Genomic DNA, 25,894 nt, shown 5'->3' on the forward strand with positions numbered 1-25,894 from the left:
CAAAGAGAAATTTCCATTGCAAAGGTTTTCACTGTTTCTCATGCGTTCCTGTCTAGAAATTGGCGCAGACACTTCTGCTAACAATCAACCACTGTGGCGGCGCAAAGACTGAAAAACTTCCAGAGACTGCTTGGTCTAATGGAGAAAAGATTCTTCGATTGTATGCCTTCCAGCTCCTGAAGGCACTGAGCTAGAAATTGTTTCTTCATCCTTCCCAGCAGCTTTACATATACATAGAGCAGATGTGATGTACCAGAGCTCTCCCTGGGAGTCCTCTTTCAGTGGACTTGTTTCCACAGCGTGATCTCTATCTGCTGTACCTGGACACCCGGTATGTCTCAACTCAGCTAGCGAAAACAGAGCTGAAAACCTGGGGAAAAAGAGCAGAAAATGGCTTCAGAGAGGGGAACTGCTGCGCATATTCTTGCTGGATTTTGGTCACCTCCTCCTAAATGAAGACTGATGATGCAGGTGCAGTCACTGTTTTCTCAGTCTGAAGTCTGATTAGAAGGTGTCAAGAAAACTGGCATCTTAACCTGGACGCACATTCAACAAAATGAATATTTCAAGACTAATAATTATCACACTACTGTTACGATTTTTGGATAGGGGGCAGTAAGGTTTTTAACTCCTTGTTGTGCAGGGCAAGGTAAGCAGAGAGGGGATCCGTCTTGCAGAAAAAAACGTTTTCAATATGGGGTGGGGATTCAAGGTGGCATTGGGATTCGTACCTGCTATGCACGCACACGTTTTCCACATCATGTAGAGCTTTCTCTTCCCCCGTATCCTTGGAATACAGGACTCTATCCTAAAGCAATTCCATAATTCATCTAGTCGCATGATTCGTTAACTCCATGTATGCCAACAGCTACCTTTCTTAGCGCAACGCTGGGAAGAAAAGTCAAAAAGTTGGTAACAGGAAGGAACACAAGTGCCTAGTCGCATGGTGCCAGCTCCAGGAAGGGCAGCAGAGGCCCAGCAGCAAGATTTCCAGCAGTCAAACAGCTGGGGTAGGAGGAGGAGCATTTCCAGACACTGCAGCTTGAAAGTCCATCCCATTAAGTTGTTGGAATAGCCCTGGGCGTTGTTGGCCCAACCTGAAACACACGTTCCCACATGATTTCTGGATGTGGTTTGTGAATTAACACAGACCAAGGGCCTGGGGACAACAGGTAAGTTTGCTCGCAGTGATTGTGTTTGGACGGGTAAGAGTTTATTGGTACAGACAAGAAAACAATCCCCATTGCATTAAATTTGTACAAATAAAAGCAACAGGGCTGGGCACTGTTGTTTTGTGTCCATTTCTGATGTCATAGGTGCTGTAGCAGTATCAGAACCTAATAGCTTTATGTCTCTTGGTATCATGTTCGCTCAGAACTGTGATACCACTGTGTAATGACATCCCATCTGTCATTGTTAAAGAGTAACAATAAAATGATTGCTTGGACTACAGATTTTTCAGTTCCATTACCTAGAAAATGGAAAGTCAGAGGCTTGGCAAGAGCTGAAAATCTGTAGGTTTAAAAGGAAATTCTTGCTAGTGCATTTAACTGTGGCATGCTTGAAGGACGCAGTTGTACTGGCCCCGTAACAGAGATGCTAATAGTTACCATTGTATCCCAGTACAGGAGACAGAGAGATGGGCCAGTAGGGAAGACCTTTTTAAGGAAAACATTTTGAAGATTAACAGAATAACAACACACGTCCTCAAAATCAGTTCTCTAACAGAGTTTGGGGAAGCAACAGGATAGATGCTAACTCAGTATTGAAGTCCTTTCTTATGGGATGTTGTCAGACTGTGCCATTGGACTGTAGTGTGTGAACCTATAATTTTATCCAGGTCCAGCAATATTATGTATGCGGGTCAAGTGTCTTTAATAGTGCCAGTAAAATATGTAATGCGATACATAAATACTGAAACCGTGGTATGAGCTTTATGTGGAAACACAGAATTGCAAGTCCTGCTGTGCGAACAGTATCCAGAGAGATGTGAGTTGTGCCATTTAAAATAGTAAGAATAACAGAGTGGTGTCTTCAGCTATCTCATGATCTTAGAAGATTTTACAGAGTGATGTCACAGTTGTAGTTTTATTAGGAAGGTTCTGGGAAAAGAAGGTCTAGAATCTTCAAAAATGGAAGATCCATATCTATGGAAATACAGGGCATTTATTAAATTTATATTTAAAAGAAAATATTCATTACCAAGTTGTTCCTGAGACTCAGCAGCTGTTTTTATATGAAATTGTATTTTGTATGGAAGACAGTAGAGATGAAGGATTGGAACTTTGTGGTTACTTGATTTTTAAATGACTGGGCACATATGGAAAATGCCGTAATATTTGTTCAGATATAGTTATTGACAGACATGGAAGGATTTGTTGCTAAATTAGAGAGAACTATTTTCCTAAGTACTAAATATTAACTGTAATGTAGAAAAGAGAATTTTTCAGTTTATTTTGCTGCTTGTTAAAAAAAAAAGTCTTCCTCTAATCAGGTATCTCGTCCATTTCTTGCTCAAATCATACACCATTGTCAGAAAGTTATTGTTATTGTCTGACTTTAGAAAACAATTAGTAGAGAAATGGTTTCTCTCATGCTTCTTTCTCCATCACTTATTTATCATAAAAGCAAGGTCTGTGCAAACTTTGATCATATACTCAACATCCTTTTTTATTATAAACAGACAGATTCCTCTTCAGCCCTAGTTCAGCCTAATTTTTTTTCCTGTTTATTGATCTTAAATGCTCAGTTTCCTCACCCTTCCGTCTTTTGCTCTCCTCTTCCTCCTGAGTCTTCTAATTTTCACCCATCCACAGACCTTCCAGGTAACATACTGTACATAAGAAACATAAAAATATTCATAAGTGACACTGAGATAAATACTTTCATCCATTGCTGAATTGCCTTGGCTATAACACAAATTTTATTTTGTTTGCTAGAATGTTATGGAACAGTTCAATCCGGGACTGCGGAATTTAATAAATCTGGGGAAGAATTATGAAAAAGCTGTTAATGGTAAGTCTTTTGGCTGTTAACTTTAGAAACAATGCTTAATTTTCATTTAATTCACTTTCATATTGGATGTGAGGATTGCGTAAAAGCTTGAATTCCAAGTTGAACTTTATGCATTTATAAAACAAACTAAAAAGCACAAACACCTCAGCATATGTACCTCCTCTTCTTTTTTTTCCTTTAATTTGGGAGGGGAAACAGGATTTTGTCCAAGTTCAAACACTGCCCTGCAGAAGATGCATCCCAAACACACAGGCACTGAGCTACTGAAAAAAAAATTTAAAAATGTATGAATAACACCTATTAGAATCATAATATAAATTGAAGAAACAAATAGTTATGCAAGTTAGATATTGGGGTTTTTCCTCCTGGAAATACCTTCTAAAGATACTTCATGATCTTAGATTTGTTCCTGCTCACCTGTACACATGTCACTGCCCGAGTAAGTATGCCTATGAACAGAACAACGTGAATGAGTAAGAGTTGCAGGAGTGGATTCAATTTTTTCTTATCCATACTAAATCTGATGGTGTCTTTCTAACGGAGTCAAAATCACAATCAGAAAATCTGAATCTAAGGGCACATGCTCTCAGACTTCATAATGTGTTTGTTTACTTCCATTATTGACTTCAGAGAAACTATATAAGAATTGGTTTCCAAGACTGGGCTCTGGATTCCCAAAGCTTATATTGTAGGACCTGTTAGAGCTTGCTCTATTTCACTTATGCAGACCTGTTGAGCTGCTTGATACCATATTAAAGCAATGTAAAATGTCTCCAAATTTGCCTCATTAAAGTCTGTGACACATATTTCCCTTCATGTAATCTAGCACTCTGAGAAATGTGATACTGCAGAAGTTGTGCATAGCCAAATAGTCACTGAAATATCTCTTCATGCAAATTTTAGACCAGGCTTGAGACAAAGATAAAAAACAAAGCCTGCCGGAGGTGAAAATAAGGAAATGTTGATTTAGTTGCAGTACCTTACCTTACCTGATTCATTAGCAAATGCTGTTTATGGATTATAGCTAGTACCAGAAATAATATGTTTGGCTGAAAAAAATTTATAGCAGATTTCGAGAGCTGCTTTTCTTTTTTTTTGTACTGTACTATTGATGCATTATATTGTGTCTTTTGTCTTTTTAAAATTCAATTTGTTATCAGTACTTCACAGTATAGCTGTGCCCAGCAACACTGGAGAGAGGCTGATAGGCATTGTGTTTTACAAAATTTGCCTTTAAGACTGGTTGATAAAGCCTTTCTAGTATGAATGCTTAATTTCATGAGTAAACGTTTGCAACATTGCAACAACTGTTGAGAAATTGTTAGTCATCTTTGGGCTCTCATAAATTGTTAATCTTTTCTCCATAAATTCTGAGTGGTATAAATAGATCTTCAACAAGGAGTAAATATCCTGTTGCTAAACAGTCAAACATTTTGCAGCTTTCCAAACAAGTCAGAGTGGTCTGAGAAAGAACATAAATCTTATAAAAACTTCTCTTGGATTTATAATGCATCTTTGTGCATTTTGAGGCTAAAGGGTCAAACCTCCTTTTCTGCCCAAGTACAGTTTACTAGCTGTAGTACTAATGAAGATACTATACAGATGGAGTTCTTGATTTAGCTTGATAAACACGGGTAAAAAAATCACATATTTTCTTCCTTTCTTAGTGACTACACTAGGAGATAAGACTGACTTGGGGCTATCTGAGAAAACATTAGATAGGCAGAGTTGAAATGACACAAGCTTTTCATGAACATGTGGCAGACTGCTCCATCAGTAGCACCAACATAGTTGGTGGTGCTACTTTTGTTGTGTTGTGTGGTTTTTTTTGCCAAACTTTTGTTTTGTTTTTTTCCAACAGCTTTATCTGTACCAGGGAGTTTTGCTATGTCCTGAACAAGGGCTGGTACTAAACCTACCCACTGGATGCTGATTGCTCCTGGGTATATATGAAAGTTGGAACTAAAGGCTGCAGCTTCGCTGATACAGTTTGGTCTCCTGTCTTTCTGTCACCTGGTTTCACAAATTAGGAGGTAGCACAGGGACTTGAGTAACTTTTTTCCAGCAGCAGGATTCCTTTTTGCCATACAACCCTCTCTTACTTTGTGTCCTGGATTCCAAAATTTCATAGGATCATAGATTAATGAAAATAGAAAATCTTTCCATGTTTTTAACTCTTTTTTTTTCTTCCCTATAAGCTATGGTAGTGGCTGGAAGAGCATATTATGATAGTCTTGCAAAGATTGGTGATATATCAGCTGATTCTCCTGTTTCTAAAGAATTAGGTAAGTGATTTTTTTTTTTAATATTTTATAACCTAAACGTCTTTTTTGTTTTCCTACTGACACTTCACAGAACTAATGTGAAGTACTAAAGTATTGGAAAAAGAGCATTTTACTCTTTAATAATACATAGTTGGAAGGAATTAGATCACTTTAAAATGTATTTTTTTCTCAGGAAACTTATGCTATTTTGATCAAAAATGTCAGTAAAAGTTCTTAGATACGTTATATTAATATTCTAGTTGAACTTTTGAATGAGGAACTGTAGAGTAAAAGATATCATTTAGTCTATCAGTAGCCATTTAGATTAATGTAAAATTAATCCAAATTCTTTACTTTCCCAAAAGTAATTTCTGAATTTTTGAAAGACTGTCGTCAGCACTGCATTTTGTATTCCTTTGGCTAGCGTTGAAACGATATCACTCAATCTACAAAAGTGAAGCTTTCATCAAAGTACTTGCAACATTTCTGACAAAAATATAACATCATTACAAAAAAAAAAAAAGAAATTGAGCTATACTGAAAAGAAGAAACATTGTTTAAAGGCTTGATCTGCTTATTGACTAAAATAACCGGATAAAGTGTCTTTCGATTATGGGCAATCTTTTGATTATGGGCGACATAGGACTCTTTCATTGGTATAATGTGCATCTGCTTCTGTAACTCTTAACTTAGAATAGTATGCAAATTCAGGTGATTAAAAGGAATGGTTTTAGTAATTTTTTTCTTAGCGATTCTGTTGAAGGTGATTTGAGGGAAAGACTCTCCTTGAATGGTGACCACAGGTTTCTATGTGCCTGCATGTATTTTTGATTTGTTCTGAAACCTCTTCTGTGTGTTAACATTCTGTGTTCAAAGTTGGGAGCGGCAGAACAGCAAACAGTACAAAGCAAACAGTCCTAGGGTAGTTAGTTTCTGTATTTGCTTTGCATGTTGTTTACAGGAAACAGAGTTGCTAGTTTTAAACCATAGAACAAAAGTATGAGAAAGTTAGAAGTATCAACCATTCAGTCTTATAAAAATGTCAACAAAAGCATAGTTATGATTTTTGTAATCAAGCAGTTGGTCAAATACATAGAAGTAATCTATTTGTTGAACTTTGTATTGACTGTGGGATATTATCTGCATGTTTGAAAATATCATTGGGTAGTCTCAAGCTGAATTCTGTTTCTTCCCTACTACAGGGGCATTACAGAATTGTGCTTGAAAATAGATTTTTGGTTTAATTATGAATTCTTCCATGCAGTTATAAACATTTTTCTAGACACATTGAGAAGGTATTGCCTTCTTCAGGCTCAGGTGTCTAGCACTGTATTCTGTTCACCTTCTACTTAAACTGATACTGCAATAAAAATCTTCCTAAGGAAGACAGCAACTCTGGATTTCTTCCAGCAAACTCTCTGATAGAATACTTAAATTAGTGAACATTGGAAAAGCCAGGATAATGTGGTTACACATCTGTGACAGATTAGTTACATTTTCTTAACTTTTTTAATAGTTCTGAAGCTAGAATATGATACTGAACTATTCAGCAAAGAAATGGATACACCCCAGACAGCTGTAAAAGCGTCTTTCCTTAAAACAAAACAAAAAGACCATGCTGGACAGCTTTTACCTTTTTGTATTTTAGAAATACTAAGAGAGATGCTATGCGGTATTGGATGTGTAAAGACTAGATCCAAACTTTGCTGTGATTCGTTCCTTTGAGGACCCTATTAACCCTACCAGAGTTACCATAGGCTCAACCCACTGCAGAATTGTCTCCTGTCAGTTCCTTTAGATTTGCCCAAATGCGTGTTATCAACCACCAACAGCTCTATCATACATAATGCTTCAGGCATCCTTGCCAGAACAGAGTTCAGCAGTCATCAGTTCGGTTTTGTGACCTACCTGTGACCTGCCTTACAAGACCGTATTCTCTTGAGAATGAAGTGAGCTGACATTGGTTTGGTTTACAAGAGCAGCAATCTACAGGTGACTGGCAAAGAAGCAGAGAGTAGCAACTTCCATAATTTTGTGTGTGCATGTTATCTGTATCCACATCTGATGCTCTGATATTTCTGTAACTTCTTACCTTGCCCTGGTTTTAAACTACACTACGCCTCTTCTTATATCCTGTACTAATTGAAATCAATAGTAGCATTCCCACAGATGTCAGTAGGGGGATCATGATATTTTGAGTATGTAAAACATCATCCTGGCTGCTCACAATGATAAACCAGCAATGACAAGAGCTGTTTTGGAATGCTTTAATTGCATGAGCATGAGTTGAGCTCCTGTGGTCTGGATTTCCAGTGTTAAGGGTTTTGGACAGACAGCAAATTTAAATGTTTTAATTTGAGTAATAAAAATTGAAACATCCAAAGTAAGTATTGAAAGTAATACAGCCAGTCTGTCTGAAAACAAACAAACAAACAAAAAAAAAAAAACGTGACATCTATTTAATCAAAATCAGGTCAGTTAGTGTATGGATGGCAAGGCTTTACAGAAATCACTTTTTTTTCAGAAATCCATGCTGATGGTTTTTTACCTTACTTTGTCAACTAGAGCAGAAATGAAGGGAAAGCAGATCATCAAATTATTTTTGACTCAACTTAAGTGTAGATGCTTCCAGCATTGACTTTGTGTTTACAGCAGAAAAGTACCACCTACTAGGTACTTTTTGGCTGTAAAATGAGATATTAGAACAAGATTCCTCCCTTTTGCATAGCAGCCTGTGTTTTTTGCAGATACACTTCATATTAACATCAGCCTTATGAAGTCTGAACCGGGCAACAAGGCAGGAATCAATGTTTCAGCTCTTTCCTGTAGCAATGTCACCTTCAGTAGTGTCAGATGAAAAATAATGTATTATTCTTAACTCAGTCGTGTTGCATTAAACTTCTTTCACTTAGTTACAAAAGACTCCAAGGCTTAGACGGCTAAAATACAATATTCTTTCTAATTTATGGATAATGTTTACTGGAAGATCATACTGAGTCATTTTACAGTTCAAACCCAAACCTGCTGGGTGACCTAGAGTATATTTACTGCCAAGTGTGATGTAAAGATTTGTATCAAAAACACACTCAGTCAATCTTTCCTTCTCATAAGGAAACACAGAACACATTCTCCCTGTGATGAGACAGTAAAATAGAGAGCGCTTTCTTCCCTCTTCTGCTCCCATCTCATTCTATGGGAATGACAATGAAATGGAAATCCGGATATTCCAGATGATTTAGAGCTTTTGTACTAAGTATCTATATCTTTCAAGTCTAGCTAAAGCTCTCTGAAATATTTTAATACAAATTATACAAAAATAATTTAATACGAGTAAGTTGAGGAAGTAAATGAATATACTGCATTCCTATTACAATCCTTATAAATAAGGGATAAGTTTATTTAGGTCAATTTCCTTTCTAATTTTGGATTTTCCTAAATTTCTAAGCTTGTAGTCCCTCAGAATTAGCTACAAGAACTATACACATGCAGGTTACATTCCTAAATTCAAGTTATTTTCCAATATGGAATTTCCATGTCTTTCTTTCCTAGAAACCTTTTCTAAATCACACCAAGAATTAAGCATAGGAAACAAGAAACCACTTGTTTAAAAATGTAGTTTCATACTATTTAAATTACAGCATATCACATCAACACAATAAAATTTCAAGTTTCAATAATGCACTAAAATTCACATGTATACGTTAGCACTGTATCAATATTAAAGATACTAACTTTCATGATGGTAATCTTTTGTTGTCGTACCCAAAATACAGGTTTATGAGGTTTTATCTAATGGTTTTTTTAGTGCTTATAATTTTAATAAGCTCTCTATTCTAATAATGTAGGCTGTCTTTTTAGCCTTTACTTTCTCAAGGAATCAGGAAGTTTTCCTGCACATTCATTGAATACTTCTCATGTTTTCCCAACTATCCCCTTGTAGGTACAATAAATGGCAGGTGCTAAACGCGTTTATAATACTGTGGGTGTGAAGTCCCAATTCGGTTGTTGTGTGGCAACTGTATCTATAACAGTCACCCACAGTTATATTACAGATCTGTACATAGAGCTTATTGCTCAAGAACTAATAAGTGTGAACTGTTCACTGCTGCTCATGCAACAGATAGCCAAACCATAAGAAAAATACTATATTGTATGGTCTTGACCTGTGGAACTGAATTGCAGAAATTTGTGGCAAACCTAACCTAAACTGTTAGTTTATTTAAAGATTAGTCTGTGTCATAAGCTTACTGTTTTCACAATTTCATTCTGTTAAAACTCATCTGGAAACAGGTATGCAAAGCTATTGCTCATCTACAATCTGAAACTTAAGAATTTGTTAAAAATAGGGGGGTTGTTTGTTTTTTAGGAGAAATTTTCAGGTTAAGAACTACTGCACGTAATTTACAGAACCAAGTATTGGGCAAAAAGATTGCTCTGTGTTGTGCCAGTCACAAGGCTGAGGAAGGGAGCCCCTCACGGCGCAAACAGTAAGCAGAATGCCTGACCAAGGAGAGCCCTGAACTTGATGTTCTGCTTGGGCACAAAAGGCATTGACTGTCCTTCTAGAAGGGCTAAAAGACAACACTTGAACATGTCCACGTAATGTAATTTTAAAGGTCTCCAAAACTTTGTCATGCTTTAAGTACAAAACATCCACTAAAGTGATATAGTAATATAGTAATTACACATAATAATGCTATGACATAGATAACTCAGGGCAGGAGTTCTCTATATAAACATTCCCCCCATCCCCTTTTTTTTTTTTTTTGAGAGTCCTTATTCTTCTGTTAGCCAAATGCCTATAGTTACTGGGGTAACTGTGGATCAGTTTGAGACTCATCGTAGGTTAGCTGAGAAAATAAGCTAATGAGTGGTGAATATGCCTACAATTCGTCCAATAGTGAGCATTTTTCTTATCCATTTGAATGGACTAAAATTCAACAGGATCATAGAATTCTTCTGGTAACTGTTTTCTGTTTTTTCAAAGCAAACTAACAGTAATTTGATAATAATACAAATCTAATATTAATGCAATTAAGTGAAGTTAAATTTGTAGAGAGCACTGTCTAATTTTACTTTATTTTGTAAGTGATAACTCCTTCATTTTACATATTTAGCTAAGAGAAACCCAGTGAACTTTTCTCCCCTTCCTTATTTCAATTTGTAGAGAATTTTGATGTGAGAATCTGTGAGCTTAGTGGCCAATTAATAAAGAAAAAAAATGGAATTGAATGGGAAAATTTTTATTTTACTAAAAAAATACGTATCTTCTGGCTGAAAAATTTCTAATCAGACTGTAATGTAAGGTAATACCATCTTTCTAAAGCACTATCTTGCAAGTAATTGTCATTCAAAACTCTTTTTCCTTCCTTATTAATAAGCAACATGGCCATTTGAGCCTGTACTATCTCTTGCTACTTCTGCAATACAGCACTTAAGCATTGCTCTTGGTATTGAGAAAGCCAAGCAGAAAAACAGAAAATTTAATCATTTAGGATAAATGTAGCTAGTTACACTTAAATTTAAAAACAAAACTAAAAAGGGGGGCAGAGGGAGCAGTGGAGGGAAGAGTTGTTGGCTTGCTTTAGCATAAAAACTGACCCCTTCAGCTGGACTCCTGTCTCAGTTGTCTTCGAAAGATGACACCTAGCACGCTCTCCTTCACTGGCTCGTGTAACCTAAAGAAAAGATCTGCCATCTTCTCCCGTCTTACTTACTGCATCAGTGTCGTCTCCTCTATAGTATAAATGTTCTACTTTTAGAATAGATTCCGTTGGATAGAAAGGCAAGTGAAGTGTGCCAGCAACTACAGAACCTCTTTAGCACCTCATCTTGTGGAAACTTCTGGGAAATTAGCTTAGAGGTTGCAGCTGAAGCAGTTAGTATATCAGGCCAGCTTTTCCTATGGAGCATTAATAAAACACTCTTCTTCTATATTTATAATGAAATGGAATTGGAAGAAGCGACCGAATTCTTTTATTATAAAAAGAAAGTATCTTGAATATGAAACACAAAATAGTTTTCTGTTTCTCAGGAGTGAGGTTTTGTATCTTCTAATTTTGTGGTAACATTCAGTCTCAATGCTACATAGACCTCCAATTTGCCATAAGTAAGCTAGGAGGAGATGAACCAGCCTTTCTAGATATATTTCTACTGATGGAAACAGTAGCTGAGTTAGTGGAAACTTCCTGCTAGTCATAGTTCTACTTTTCCAGGTCATTTATAAAGTTAAAGCAAGCCAAACATTCTGATTGACAATTTTTTTCCTCTAGGATTGGTACTGTGGCTTTTAGTGCTCAGTATTCTGCATGTAAACTTTTGATGAGTCTGGTGGAGGAAAGCAAAACAAAGAAACAGAAAATCTTCAGTCTTAAATTCTTAAACACGAGCAACTCCATATCACCTAGTAAGCTGCCTGTCCACCTATTGCAGAGCTATTGGAAGCTGTATGTGTTCACTGATTTATAAATTAAATCAACTATTCAGATACTCATAAACATGCCCTGCCAATGGCCTGGTAAAAACTCCTGCAAGTCAAGGTGTTCATGAACAGTGGAGAACTGGTACGGTACTATTAATAAATCAAAAAAAAAAAAAAAAAAAGACGAGAGAAACCTGTTATCCTGTTGCTATCCAGAACCATAATTAACAAACAAAAAATCACAAAGCAATAAATAATCAGTGTGGAGTCTCTTTTCCAAAGTTCTACAATCCTTTCTGATAAAATATGATCCTGCCAAGAGAAGGAGTGAACAAGAGGTGTGTATGTTAGTACACATAGAGAATGTAAATGCTTAAAAACAGATATTGTGGCTTGTTCTTGTACGATTAGAAAAACAGAAGTTTGTTCTATATATAATCACATCATTCTATTTGTAAGTTACAACAACTTCCAGCTAAGGTGCAAATTTTCTGGTTCTGGAAATGGCTGAGGGGAGGAACAGAATATGGAAACACAAAAATTTCTTTGAACCATTGCAGGGTGCTGGTTGCAGAATAATACTAGCCCCAGAGAAGAAAAGACAACGGACACTGATATGACTTAAATGATATTTTTCAGATTGAATTCTAGATGGTCTCAAGGTAATCATTCAAATTTCTCAGATAATTTCAGTGTTTTTGTATTTTTCCCTATAGCAACCTGTAAACTGAAGCTGATTCTGGTATTTGATTTATATTCAAAATAAAAGTGGGTGTGCACTTACTTGGTATCATCATGCAGTGCTTCAGAGGCCTAAGAAAATAGGGAAAATACCTCGAAGGGCATTCTTAAAGATATCTGACTGTACTGGAACAGTTACATTTCACATGAGCATCACTGGTAGCACAGACATCTTTCATCTTGCAGTGGATTGCACCTGGGTGTACATGCAACATTTACTTGATTGTGGCTTGTTTTTATGTAGAAAAGAGTAGTTCCAAAATGAGAGAATGTGTGTTCTGTGCACAGTAGGTGCGTGTTCCCTGGCAGCACTCCTAACTTACCCAAACACAATACAATTGCAAGATACTGGGGCTGGTGCAGGCAGGAGGCCGTTCTCTCAGCTGATGCTAAGCAATCAGTTTTCCTTCACTGTCTCCACCCCCAGGTATGTCTGTTGGCAGGCAAAATAAAAATAAAAAGCCTGAGAGCCTGTGTAGAGGCTTCTTTCTGTCTACTCCAGTGAGAGAAATGGATGGAAAATGGAAAGTAAATGTCATCATTGCAAGGAAAATTGCATCATGCATGTAACTAGCTTGTAAATCCTTTAATCAAAGGTCTACCTGTATTTTCTCTGTACAGTCAGCTTTTACTAATTATTTCTGAACAACAACAAAAAAATCCACAAGCAGTGGTAGATGTCATTAACATTCCTAAAGAAAAAAAAACAATATCTGCCTTGAAATTCCAAGAAAGAGACTTTTATCAAAACTGTAAGCTGCATTTGGGTTTGGATTTTCTTATTTTTGTTTTATTGAAACTGGCAGTTTCAAATTTTTCTGATTAAAAAATGCAGTGACTCCTTGCACTTTATTGAAATTCATGTAGCATTTACAATGACAATTTAAGTATTTATCCTTTTTGTTAGTACTGGAAACCCATAAAGAGCCTCTGTTTTTGCTGGTTAGTAAAATTTTCTTGTTCCAGTCCTGCTGAAAAACAGAGATTAGCTCTGTTGTATGATCTTCCTTAACTAATCTGCCTAAAAACAGCAGGGCGACATACAGGCAAGTTCAGGCCTGTGGCTGCACTCTAACTTATTTTCTTTGCACCTGATGTGCATGAGGATTAGAAGCTACTTGTTTAACACCATTGCAGAGCTCAAGTATAAAAACCTTGTATATAAGGTTTTCAAGGCCCTGTGAAAGATCAGTCAGTGTAGCACATACCTTAATATATTGTGTTTTTTTACGTATGGGTAAAAAAAAAAAAAAAAAAAAGAAATGCCTCCAGCAGTTTTTAAATATATTAGTAATGGAGTAACAGGTGGAAAAACAAGTTTGCCATTTTTCATGCATTATTTATGTGGCATATACTTTTCCTTTCCTTTTTTTAACATGAAATTTAGTTACCATGCTTACTAATCATCTAAAACAAGATAAATATTTCATGTTAATTAACATCTGATCAATGATGTAGTAGGTTTAAAAAAAATTAATCTGAATTTTTTTTTTGACTGAGAGATCAAAACAGTTTGGGAGAGAAAAAGGCAATTAGACTAGCAGACTGGAATTTGCTAAAGCTGGAGTAAACTCACACTTCTCTTTATAATAATATATTTTTTTGGTTGTTGTTGTTCTGTTTAAAGTCCTAAAATAGGAGCATCACACCAAGAACAAACTCCAAGGAACTGGAAATTGTAATAGTCTTGATAATCTCTTGTATTCGCTCCGGTAAATTCTTAAGTGGGAATGGCTAATTTATGAACAGTTTATTGCCTACAATATTGCAGGTAGTGCATGATATGCATTTTGTAGTACTTTTTAAAATCATTTGTACTAAAATGAAAGTATTTGGCATTAATTTTAGACTAAATATATTTTAAAATAAGTTAATACCTGGGTTTATCTTAATATGACTTTATAAATAAAATCGTAGACTTTGAGGTATACAGAGCTAAAAAGTTCTCTATCTTTTTATACTTAATAATTCCACAGTTAAAGAATAATAATAATTGTAAATTATTTTTATTTTTTATTTGTGTTAGTGTTAGGAAAGTACTTCATTATGAAGTCTTATCCTTTTTTGTTTCACATGATCATCAACAATGTTTTAAGACGAGGAAAAGATAAATGCATAGTTTAGATCCTGATCTACAAAAGAAAATGGTATAAATAGTAGGTGCTAGGCTACTAAGTAAAAGCAAATTGTGCTCTATCCCTTGACTGTCTATGAAATGGGGAAAGGATTTTTGAATAGCAGGAGTCTTTGATTATACTCCTCACATGGAGAACAGCATGTCGTCTAACACGGGAAGTGTCAAAGAGAGCACTGCCAAGTGTGTGCTGTAACAAAGCTTATTCCAAATAACATAGATAAGCTGCTGAGTGTTGGTGGTTAGGCTTTTTGGTTTTTTCTCCCTTTAGAAACACAAATTCCTTTTGGGTAAAATCCCAGCCAACCTTTTATAAATGCTCCTGACTGCATTTTCCCAGCCAGCTCCACCAGGTAGTACACCTGTGGTGGTTCATTACCACCGAGAAGACAGAAATCTCGGAGAAGGTGGTGGGCACTGTTCAGTTGTCGCCAGCAGTGCAGCGTATGCCACTAGCAGCGCGTTCCACCCTGGGTCCGGAGGCATGCTAGGAGAGGATGAGCAACAGAAACTGACACTGGCAGCATGCTACCAGCAAACTTTTTTTTTCCCTTCTTTTTTTTTTCTCCTGATGCTATTCGGTTTTGGCACAGAGGGAACAGGCTGTCAAATGCATGTATATTTGTATGTATACACTATATATATATGTACAAAGATGTACATATCAAAATAAAGCTAATACTCCAGGAAGCATAGAACTGAACCTAGTGTGCAGGATTGGTTGTAAAAGTACAATAGTAAAAGGTACTTTCCTTCCAACAGAAGGAAGTGTGTTGTAGCTAGAAAGCAGTCCCTGCTGATCAAAACAGCTCTGGACTCCTGTTGAATGATGTTGCCTACAATGTAGCTGGAAAGAAGTTGTTTGACTGGATAAAAACAGAGGTTGTATCTTTTCTTCCCCCCCCCCCTTTTTTGTTCTGCTTGATTATAACTTCAAGCAACTGAAATTTTCACTTTTGTCAAACATACATTAAAACTACATGCATCCCTCGTCAGTAGCCTTGTGAGGAACAGAGGCAGTGAAGTCCTACAAAAAGGAGAAAGAGTGGCATGAGTTCATCACCACCTAATAACACTGGAACCCAAATCACTAAATTAGCAAGTGTCTTGTATAATCGTAGCTGTTGCTTATTGTTTTGGTCTGGAAACGGAACCATGATACTAAGGCATCTTCCAGGCTCTTCGGAACTTTGGAAGGTTTTCTTTCTTCTGTATCAATCAGACTATATCTAAAAATATTTTAAACAATTGGAAGTAATGTAGCTTTTGGAAAAAAAACAGGTGATCAGACAGAGCTATGGAGAAAATGAAACTTCTCAACTCAAAGCATTAAATCTGTTTCAGATAATTACCTAAAATATTGTGGGTTGTGTAACTTGAGCTAACCTCAGAGGAAAAATGATGCTTTAAAAGCAACTTCATATAAAATGCTTAAATAGTTAAAGGGGTGCTAAAAGCATGAGACTGCATTCTAAATGAATATTTGCTGCGGTTTATTTTGTGTGGGAGCCTGGTGTAAACAACTCTGACAACACTCGCTGTTAAGAGGGCTGCATTTTTGCTGCATGAATTTGCCATGAATGAAATGAGAAGTAAGGCTTTTCTGTGCCCACCATGCCCACCAATTAAGATGGCATTAATTTATTATTAACTTCAGATATAGTAGTAGCCGTTGAATTAAGAAAACAACAAAAACAAAAAAGACTTTGGAAAATGTTTTCTCATGTTTTCTGGCTTTATCGGGAGGGGAGAACACTTATCTGTATAGGAAGTCATATTCCTATTCTGCACTCAGAACAAAGCATATGCCTATTCGCAGTAGTCTGACTGAATGGACAATGATATTGACAGATTGATAACACATTCAAAAGATTGTAACGTGAAGTGCCTATGATAAAACTGTCAGGGATCTGTTTGGTCAAAAAGGCAGTTCTGTGGGATAAGCATGGAGGTTCAGCATACAGCAGACTGACACAGACTCCATTACCTCCCCTGAGCTGGGTTTCTGAAGGACTAGACTTTCCGAGATGGTACGGTTTCAGAGTTAGGTCTTGGCTTTGCAGTTACTTTATATCTGCTATGGCTTTCTGGAAAATAAAATAATTTTTAATAATTGGTTTTTAAAAACGTATGCTTTAACCAACAAGTCTGTCACTCGGTTTCCAAAATTTGTTTTAACTGTATTCCTCTCACGTGTAGATTTTATTCATATTATTTATTTATGTGCTGTTCTAGCAAAACATAACTGTCCGTTTAGAAGTGCTGTTTTGGGACAGTTGGATCTAGCACGTATAAGGGACTTCAAATACTTTATTATATTCTGAAATCTCTTCCCTGTTTCTCTACTGCAGGTTTTATTCTTATTTTTCCCCTTCACCTTCTAGTGTCACCTTCATAAAATGGCATTGAATGGTCATGTGTCAACGCTGTTTTATAAAATGAACTACAGAGAGATTTACTCCTTGCTTCCTATTTCATGTTCGCTCATGCAGTAAGGAAAGGCAGACTTGACCTAGTCCTATTGATTTATGTGCATATTAGTATTAATTCTACAGATTGTGGTTTTTTGTAAAGTATTCTGGACAAATTGTATTAGAAGCAGAGCAGTTAGAGGTTTGGAAACCTTCACGTTGCTTTCTTTCCTTATTATTTTTTTCATGTATATTACATTCCGTTAAGACATTTTGCCTTCTTTAAGGCATCTGCTGCACAATTAAATCCTTCTGCAATAAATCCCTTCCTATGAGAGAATGATAAATTTAATGCATTTGAGGCTTAACAGATGTTTAGTTCAATCATATTTATCTATTATACTCTATTCCTTTGAAACTTCCTATTTTACTGCCTTTCAGGGGCTAATGGCATCAAAGGACTTTGTTTCCAACTTTCCTTTATCATAAATGCCTTTCTTTTGGGCAAAGGGTAACTTCGAAGAAAGAGCATCTCAACAGAAATGGGATCTAGTAATACACTTGAACTATATTGTCTCCATCTGTAGCTTTGACTCAGCCTTTCACTCTTGTTTAATACAAATAATTATGTGGTTTCATCTTGAATACATGAAGTTACTAGACCTGCTCTGAATGCAAAATAGGACAACAGGAGATAAATGAGTGATTATAATTGAGCACTTTGTCTGTTCCCAGACATCTAAGAAAGTCTTACTAGAAAGACTTGAATTTTTTTCCAGTGACCTCCTCTAAGGAAAAACAAAATTTAATTATATTTCAAGTAGGTGATAAAATTAATACTTTTTATTCTAATATAATCATTTAATATTTTAAAAGTTTAAGTGATTTTGTTGGTAGCTACTAATATTTGCTTCTCTGACTCTATTGACTACCTTGCACTAATTCTTCTAGTCTTCTGTTCATCAGAGCAGTCAACGTAAGCTAAAAAGATAACCAGTAAAATTGCCCCGCATGTACAGAGAGATTAAAGTGTAACTGCTGCAGAAGTTCTATATTCTGGCCTTAAAATGAATGTGCTTATTAGCTATTCTTTTTTCAAGTGAGAATTTGTTAAAAATTGTTTTCCTTATTTTTCATCTACTGTGAAGACAGGTTTTTTTAAGGATGCCTTCTTGCTCATGTGAAGCTGCGTGTGGAGGAGTGTTATGTATTTTGGGTTAGTGACTTCTATATATTTATTTTGGTAACAAAACCAACGGAGCATTAATGGAATTCTAGTCCGTCTTATTTTCCTGATAGAAAATACAGATACAACAGCCTCAGTTAAGCCTAAAAATCTTTCATGAATTTCTTAGGTTTCAGTTTACAAGATCTTTCTACCTGTGCATTTCACCTATTTGAAACTAAAATAAATTTACCATGAATTCGGCATTACTGTTCATGGTCATATTTATCTGTATTATACAGCCTAATTTCAAGAACTGTACATGAGAAATGTTTGGTTTATTTTTATTTTATTTTTAAGGTGAGATGCTCTCTCAAAACACCTATCTGAATTGTTTCTTTTCTTCCTTGTATTGCACTACTAAGCTAATAGTAAGATAAAGTATCTATAAACATTTATGACTACATTTTTGTTTTCTAAAATAAATGTGGAAATATTTAAAGTACCTTTATCATTTTAGTCAAAAAGATTTTACATTTGGGGCGTGGAGGAATGGAAGGCAAAAAGGTATCTTTGAAAGGGATGTATTTTAATAGTTATGCTTATCATCAGGACTGGTGGTTTTGGTTTGTTAATTCATTGCATAATATAATGCCTAAAGCTGGTTCAAGTTTACAGTATGTCTGTCATAAATTGGACTTAAGTGGTCTGTTATCATGCAGTCTAGTCACATCATTATGCTTGCTAGCTATGGGGTTTGACAGTGAATGATGATAAGGCTAATATTTGGTTACTGTGTATTATGAGGTCTCATATATAAAACCTGATCATGAGCAGCTTTAATATATAGCAAAATGTTTTTAATTGATGTGAGAAATGCGTGTTTGCCTTCACTTCAGGTAGTTTTCTGTACCTTTTTACAAACTGAATAATCACTGAATGCCAGAGTCTGGTGTTAGTTTATGCCGTTATTAATCTAGAGTAACCCATTATCTTTATTAGAGCTACTCTATAAATCACTATGGTAATTAAAATCAAAATATTCTCTTGAACTTGTTCAGTTTCCAACCCACTTGGATACTGTTACAAGTAGGCTAGGGGTCACTTTGCCTCTCCTGAATTAGTCTCCTGCAAAAACTTTTCTCCTTGTATAAATCTCACTTGGGAGGGCCATCTAAACTTGGATAACCCATTATCTTAAACCAGCGATAAAAGATCATGGTATATGTTCACTATAAAAGTGTTCTCTATTCTAAGTGCAGAATCTGACCTCTAATGTAAACTATAATTTAGATCTTAATAGGTCAGAGTGTGCTTACTATGGGTTCCTTTCAAAATGTTGATTCAAAACATGAAAGAGGAAATGAAATGGGTGAGCCAGCACATACAGCGAGTGCCTCTGGATTACCAGCAGCAGTAAAGAGATTGCAGTATGAAATCTGTTCTGTCTGATGCACTACGTACAGGGAGCCTTTGGTTAACAGTAGAAGAAAATGCAATGAGACAGTCACTGATACTTAAAAATAAAATGCAAGTGTTCTAGAGTGTATGAAGAAAAAAAAGTTGTGAAATAATCCAGCACAAAGTGTTCAGAAGGAAGCGTAGTTCTTAAAGTTCTCTTAATCTCAGGACATGTTTTGGCAGTATTCTTTGCAATAAAGATTAACAAAATAAAAATGTTTCTAACCAAGTATTCAAAGCCTAAAGACTTGAAGGCTGCAGTTGGTTCAAGTGCTGTGTGAGACAAAAATAACAACCTCCGAGCGTCAGGTTTTCCATTCTTGACGCACCAGGTGAATGGGTTGTTTTATTGAGCGTTTACACTGTGGTGGCAGGGCTGGGCAGAGGAAGGGAGTGTGAAAGAGCGACGCGAGAGCTGAGTCAATACCCAGCGTTGTTGGATGTCTGTCAGGGCTTGGAACGCTCTGCCTGGCTGCACGAGCGTTGCCAAGTATTAGCTAAGTGCACCGCTTTGGCAGCAGATCTCAGAACGGACTTTTTACGAAGAGTAAGAATAAGTTCATTTTAAAGAATAAAAACCTATAAGAGCAATTTTTTGATGGCCATTTCAATGTTCACCCTGAATTTCTGTGACTTTCCGAAATAGCTTTCTGTTCTGCATACTTAAAACCAAACAAACTTTGTAATCTTACTTGTATTGGATTTTTTTTCCTTATGTCTTCTAACACTATTTTTCTTAAGTTGCTGATAAATTTTTACAAAACTCCTCGAATTTTAAAATGCCATTACAGTCTAAAATGTAACTTCTCATTTGAGTTTGATGAAACAAACACTACAGACTAAATTTCATTCACTTCTGCAGCCTTAAAACAACCAGGTGGCTTACTCGTGTTGATTCCTCCAGTGTTTATGTAACTGCATGGTATTTACTTCTCTATTGCATATGAAATAACTAATTACTGTAGCAACTCTCACTTCTCATAGCATTTACCTTTGTATTTTGGTAATCACCAGCAATCTTAAATATAAAGGAAAAAAAAATCATAGCACTGTAGGCTGTACAGAAGGACTCAGAGAAACAGGGTGTTATATATATTGTATAGTTTACATACACATAGATATGTGTATATATAAAAATATATATATAGTTTGGAAAGAGAAAAGTAATGATATATATCCAGTCACTATGGGAATGTATCTGCATTATATGGGAAGGTTACCAAAGCACTAACATAAACTATGGAGAGACAGGTCTTGATGGCTGTGGAAATGTTGAGAAAGGAGAAGATGAGAAGGATCTCATCAAAAGTTCTGTGTCATTTGTTTCATTTAGCTGAATTTGTCAGTTATCTGCACCTTTTGGGGAGCTTTTTTGGGAACTGAGGCACTGCAGGATGACATGTCTTTGCTGACTGACTCAGTCCTGTGCTGGGGCTCTGCCAGTGGCACAGAATCAGAAAACCAGAATTAAGGAGCTTTGTACATTAGAACAAGAGCCTTTCAGGTTTAATACCATAAGAACCTGCATGGCAAAGACTTCAGTGTGGGATAATGCAAGGTTGATCGACAAATAGATTACTGGAGGAAGCATGACAGTGACCCAGCCCTGAAACAGAACCCGTGTTCTTGCCATGGAAATGTAATGACAGAAAACACATCTGTAGACAAAAAGCCATTATACCAGCTCCTGGCTGAGGCCTGGTAACTACCTACAGTTCTAGCCTGGGTGAGGTCAAACTGGCCACTTTGGGACATGTCCAGCTACTCCTCCAAGCTGTACACTGCAGTCTCCCAGACAAGACTGGCAGTGCCAGCACAGCCGGGAGGGAGCTGGATGATGTGGCCATCGGCATCCTGAGCAGGATGATGTGGCTGCCTGCGTACAGGGCAGGACCGCAGCAGGCCCAGTTTAGATAGGTTTGCATGTAGAACCACACCCAAGGAGTTTTTTTCCTCTACACCCTCCTAAAGCGAAGTGAAACACTCCAGCTGCTAACTGCTAGCAGTTAAAAGTAAGCTATGCAACCTGGTGCTAGAAGACAGCAAAGGGTGATAGACATTTTTAGGATGAGTTGAGAGGAAGCTGAGAAATCTGCCTCTCCTTGGCTGCTAGTTAATGCCGTACAGTCAGGCTCTGATAAAACAATGCAAGAAATTAATCAGCATGTGTATCAGATCTGCCCTCAATGAACGTGAAAGGTTACTTTGATTCTGAGGGAGCAGTTAGTTAACCATTAAGGTTCAGTTTTCAGACTAAGAAACAGCTATCTGGGTAGTAACAAGTATCTCTACTTTTTATGTGCTATTCCCTGACTTGGCAAGAAGAGAGCCTGTTCCTAAACCAATGTGTGCTATCCTGGAGAGAAGGAAGTAGTTATTTTGTCTGGCACTCCAAGTCTTCTTTGCAAAATAATACGATTAATTATTCTTCTATCATTTATGAGCTTCTTGGTTTGTCTGTGGCCATATATATTTATTTCAACTGCTGTGATGACCAACAGCAAGAGGTTTCCTATCAAATATTCTAGTTAATAAGTGTATCAGTTAAATATATTTTATTGCTGCTCTTTGTTAACTAACTTCAGAACTCTATGAAAGAAACAAATACGTTTGTATGCTTATCAACAGGCCAAGTTCTCACAGAAATTTCAAGAACACACAAGAAACTTAATGACAGTCTAGAGGAAAGTGTAAGTTAAACAAATTCTTAATCTATCCAACCTTTTGAAATTATAAACTATTTTTTGCTGATTTTTAATAACCCTTCATTCATTTGCTTTTCAAGTTCAAAAAATTTCATAAAGAAATTATATCTGAACTGGAGAAGAAAACAGACCTGGATGTAAAATATATGACTGTAAGTACATTCAGTTCTAATACCAACAAGGTCATATTTTATTTATTTGTTGTTAGGCATAGACTTTTTCAGAAATTGTTCCCTAGCAGTTAGTTTATATGACAGATTTGAGCTTTAAATACATAAACATGGCCAAAATTTTCATGCTTATGTTGAGTTAAAATAGGAACCAATGCATGATGACTTAATAGCATTCTTAAACTAAAAGTGAGAAAAGCAATTGGTCACCTAATTTGATGTGTATTAGTGATAATCTATGGTAATGCTTTTTAACTGCTTACAAATGTTGCACTGCTGAGTGCATTAAGAGATGTTTTAAATATTTTGATTGCAGGCAACTTTAAAGAGGTACCAAAACGAACACAGAAGCAAATTAGATTCTCTAGAGAAGTCTCAGGCTGAGCTGAAAAAAATCAGAAGGAAAAGCCAAGGAGCACGAAATGTAATGAAATATGAGCATAAAGAAATGGAGGTCAGTGTGTTGTCTCTTAAGTTTTTTTGTTTTGTTTTAAATGAGAATTGGTCAAAACGTTAAGCTGTTTCAGGTCATATCTGAGTCTGTTTTAAAACTTGACTTCTGAAGCTTACAACAATTTTTATATATGCAATGTAATTAGTTAATACACATAACTCCTCTGTAAGTTGTTTGGCTACAGTTAAACTAACTTCAAAGAACGTGTATTTTTGATTTCTCAAAGCTGTTTTATATCAAGGGGGCTCCTAGAATATGCATTCCGGTTGAAAATAAATGCTGGACTATACTGCTGTATATGTTCAGAGACTTTTGCTTCAGTTTCTAGGTTTATTCACTTGACCACTACTTGGTGAACTACTTTAAATTACCTCAGTAACTACACCTTTATGCAGAAGTTTACGCAGCTATGCCATGCAACTTCAACAGTAATTTGCTATAAATTTATTTTCCAAAGTAGGTGCCATCACTTATTATTTATTACCTTTCCTGCAGATCTTAAACAGCATTGCCATCTTGAGGCAAAATAAGAAATGGCAAGGCAGTAAAGAGAACTTTGTTTTAAATAATAAGTCATATTCAGGTTATCATGTATCTCAGAAAATACTTGCTATTGATATTTTTATTTGCACAAGCTTTTTATTTTATATTAGCTTTTACATTTTTTCCTCCATATTTCTGTTTTAATTTTCTCTTCAAAGAATGCTTTGTTTATAACAAAGTACAGTGAGAATAAATAAAGAATAGCTCTTATTTCTTACTGCCTGTCTTTTAACTTGCATTCAGTTCTTTTTAATGTATTGGACTGAGAATTCAAGAATTAGCATTTAAGCACATTTTAGCCATGAATCTTCATAACCTTAGATAAATACACTTTAGTCTCTTTAGTATCTCATTTTCCCTTCTCTAAAATGAAGTATAGATTCATCACAGTTTTGTGAGAGCAAATGTAACTGCTATGGGGCAGATGAAGGTAATTAGTCTAATTAGAGAATGAACACCTGTGGCCTTAAAATTGCTCAGCTCAGTTGCTACCGCTTTGAAGTCATATTCTTATTTGCTGCAGATATTACTTAGAAGCTAACAGACTTTTTCTTGTTTTGCTTCCTTTCCCCTTTTAAATAGAATCAGAGAACTGTTTAGGTTGGAAAAGACCCTTAAGATCATGATGTCCAACTGTCTGTCTGTCATGACAAGCCCACCACTAAACCATGTCCCCAGGTGCCACATTCACACGTCTCTAAAATACATTCAGGGGTTGGAACTCCACCACCTCCCTGGGCAGCCTGTTCCAAAGCCTAACATCCTTTTTGAGAATAACTCTGCCTGACATGCAACCTAAACCTCCCCTGGTGCAACTTTTCTTGTGCCTAGATTACTAATTGCCTATAATAAAAATATACATTTACCTGATGAGGTTGGGGAGTTAGGTGTATGTATGAAAAGAGAATGACTTTGAAGTAGAGCCACCTTACCCCACTTTTCCAGTAACTTTTTCTAGAGTTTTTGGAGTTCACTTCAGTAATTGAATAGAGTACCACATAAAACTAAGAGACTAATTTTTTGTCCCTTAGTATTTGGAAACCGTGAACTCTCGACAGACTGATATTCAGAGGTTTATTGCAGAAGGCTGTAGAGAAGCTCTACTTGAAGAAAAAAGAAGATTCTGTTTTCTGGTTGACAAGCACTGCAGTTTTACCCAGCACATGCACTTCTATCATGTTCAGGTCAGTGGCACGAGTGTAAATAGAAATGAAATCTAATCCTATAGGAGATCTTAAGCATCTCTATTAGTATCAAGATGAGACTGCTGTAAATACTTAAGACAGCACTAGGAACACTGTAGTACCAGACAAGTGTTGCAATCTGTTTACAAAAAATGTTTACAATGCAATATTCTCATAAATGTATTGTAGTGACAATAAAGGGTTACTATGACTTTTTAAAAAATCTACAGAAAGTCCAGTATCTGACCCTGAAAAAGAGCATTCTTTCTATTACATGCTATTTGTTTCAAAGAGATATTACTTAATTATGAACATGTTTGAAAAGACTTCCATTTCAGTTATCATTTTGCTGTAACAAAAATTAGCAAGTAGCTCTGCGTAATTTTATGCAAAAGCGTATCTTTGACTAGTACCTTTTACACCTGGATGCAGTGTGCAGAATTCCTCAACTCCAAGCTGCCTGGGTGGCAGGAAATTTGTAGTGACGCTACCAAAGTGCCTGAAAAAGTCAAAATGATGATAGACGAAATAAGGACACCTGGTTCCACTCCAATATCAGGAACACCACAGCCTTCACCAATGATAGAGAGAAATACCATGGTATGTCATTCCCTGCTAGTTAAAGGTTCTCTTTTAAATGGAACTAGATTGGCTTCACTAGTTTCTTTTGTACTTAAGCATTTGGATTCAAGTCTATAACGTAACTCAGCAGGAATATACTGGGGTTGGGTATAAACGCCAATCATTAAGCTGAAGCTCTACCACTGGAAAAATCCATAATGTATATAGTTGGCAGAAATGTATATCCAAACAAGGCTCAGTTTTCAGTTGGGAGCCCAGGACTTTTTCTGCAGACCCCACTCTTATAACTTCATTTGTTGTAACAGTTACATATCCTAAATTCTTAACTGTAAGTACTAGTAATTTCATACTCTGTTAGCTCAATATAAGCTAAACAAAATGTTTCTTTCTTTCTTCCCTCTATTTTTTTTTGTTTTACCATTAGGTGTTGAATTTCTAAATTATACTAATCTCCAAATTTATCTATTTATTTAAAGAAATTTACTTATCTAGGTGTGTGTGTGCTATTTGTGGAAATGGAAGCTTTCATAGCATTCCCACTAACAAATGTGTATCAAGGGACAGGACTCCCTTACAAACTATACTATCAACAACTTCACAGGAATGTAAGGACTTTCTGGCTGGCCTTCATATGTATAATCTGG

General features: G+C 36.1%; 1 protein-coding gene and 1 long non-coding RNA gene across 3 annotated transcripts in view; one reads left to right on the forward strand and one right to left on the reverse strand.

Annotated features, from left to right (window-relative positions):
* The window catches only part of BAIAP2L1 (BAR/IMD domain containing adaptor protein 2 like 1), a 39,932-nt gene that overhangs the window by 5,842 nt on the left and 8,196 nt on the right, over positions 1-25,894 (forward strand). The window contains exons 1-8 of one of the 2 annotated variants that reach the window (XM_083800370.1): positions 887-1,172; positions 2,940-3,015; positions 5,214-5,300; positions 22,241-22,302; positions 22,398-22,469; positions 22,804-22,941; positions 24,516-24,668; positions 25,101-25,268. In XM_083800370.1, the coding sequence (XP_083656496.1) occupies positions 2,946-3,015; positions 5,214-5,300; positions 22,241-22,302; positions 22,398-22,469; positions 22,804-22,941; positions 24,516-24,668; positions 25,101-25,268 (750 nt within the window). In that variant the 5' untranslated portion in view covers positions 887-1,172; positions 2,940-2,945. Of the gene's footprint in view, positions 1-886; positions 1,173-2,939; positions 3,016-5,213; positions 5,301-22,240; positions 22,303-22,397; positions 22,470-22,803; positions 22,942-24,515; positions 24,669-25,100; positions 25,269-25,894 lie in introns of those variants that run through there. The other variant, XM_083800369.1, reaches the window with a different exon arrangement.
* Positions 751-25,146, reverse strand: LOC310882124. Its single transcript, XR_014572816.1, has 4 exons — positions 25,082-25,146; positions 3,173-3,278; positions 2,759-2,833; positions 751-888 (listed from the first exon to the last, which is right to left on the reverse strand). It is a non-coding gene; the product is annotated as an uncharacterized lncRNA (long non-coding RNA).

This window comes from Anser anser, assembly GCF_964211835.1.
Source record: "Anser anser genome assembly, chromosome: 15".
Taxonomy (NCBI): domain Eukaryota; kingdom Metazoa; phylum Chordata; class Aves; order Anseriformes; family Anatidae; genus Anser; species Anser anser.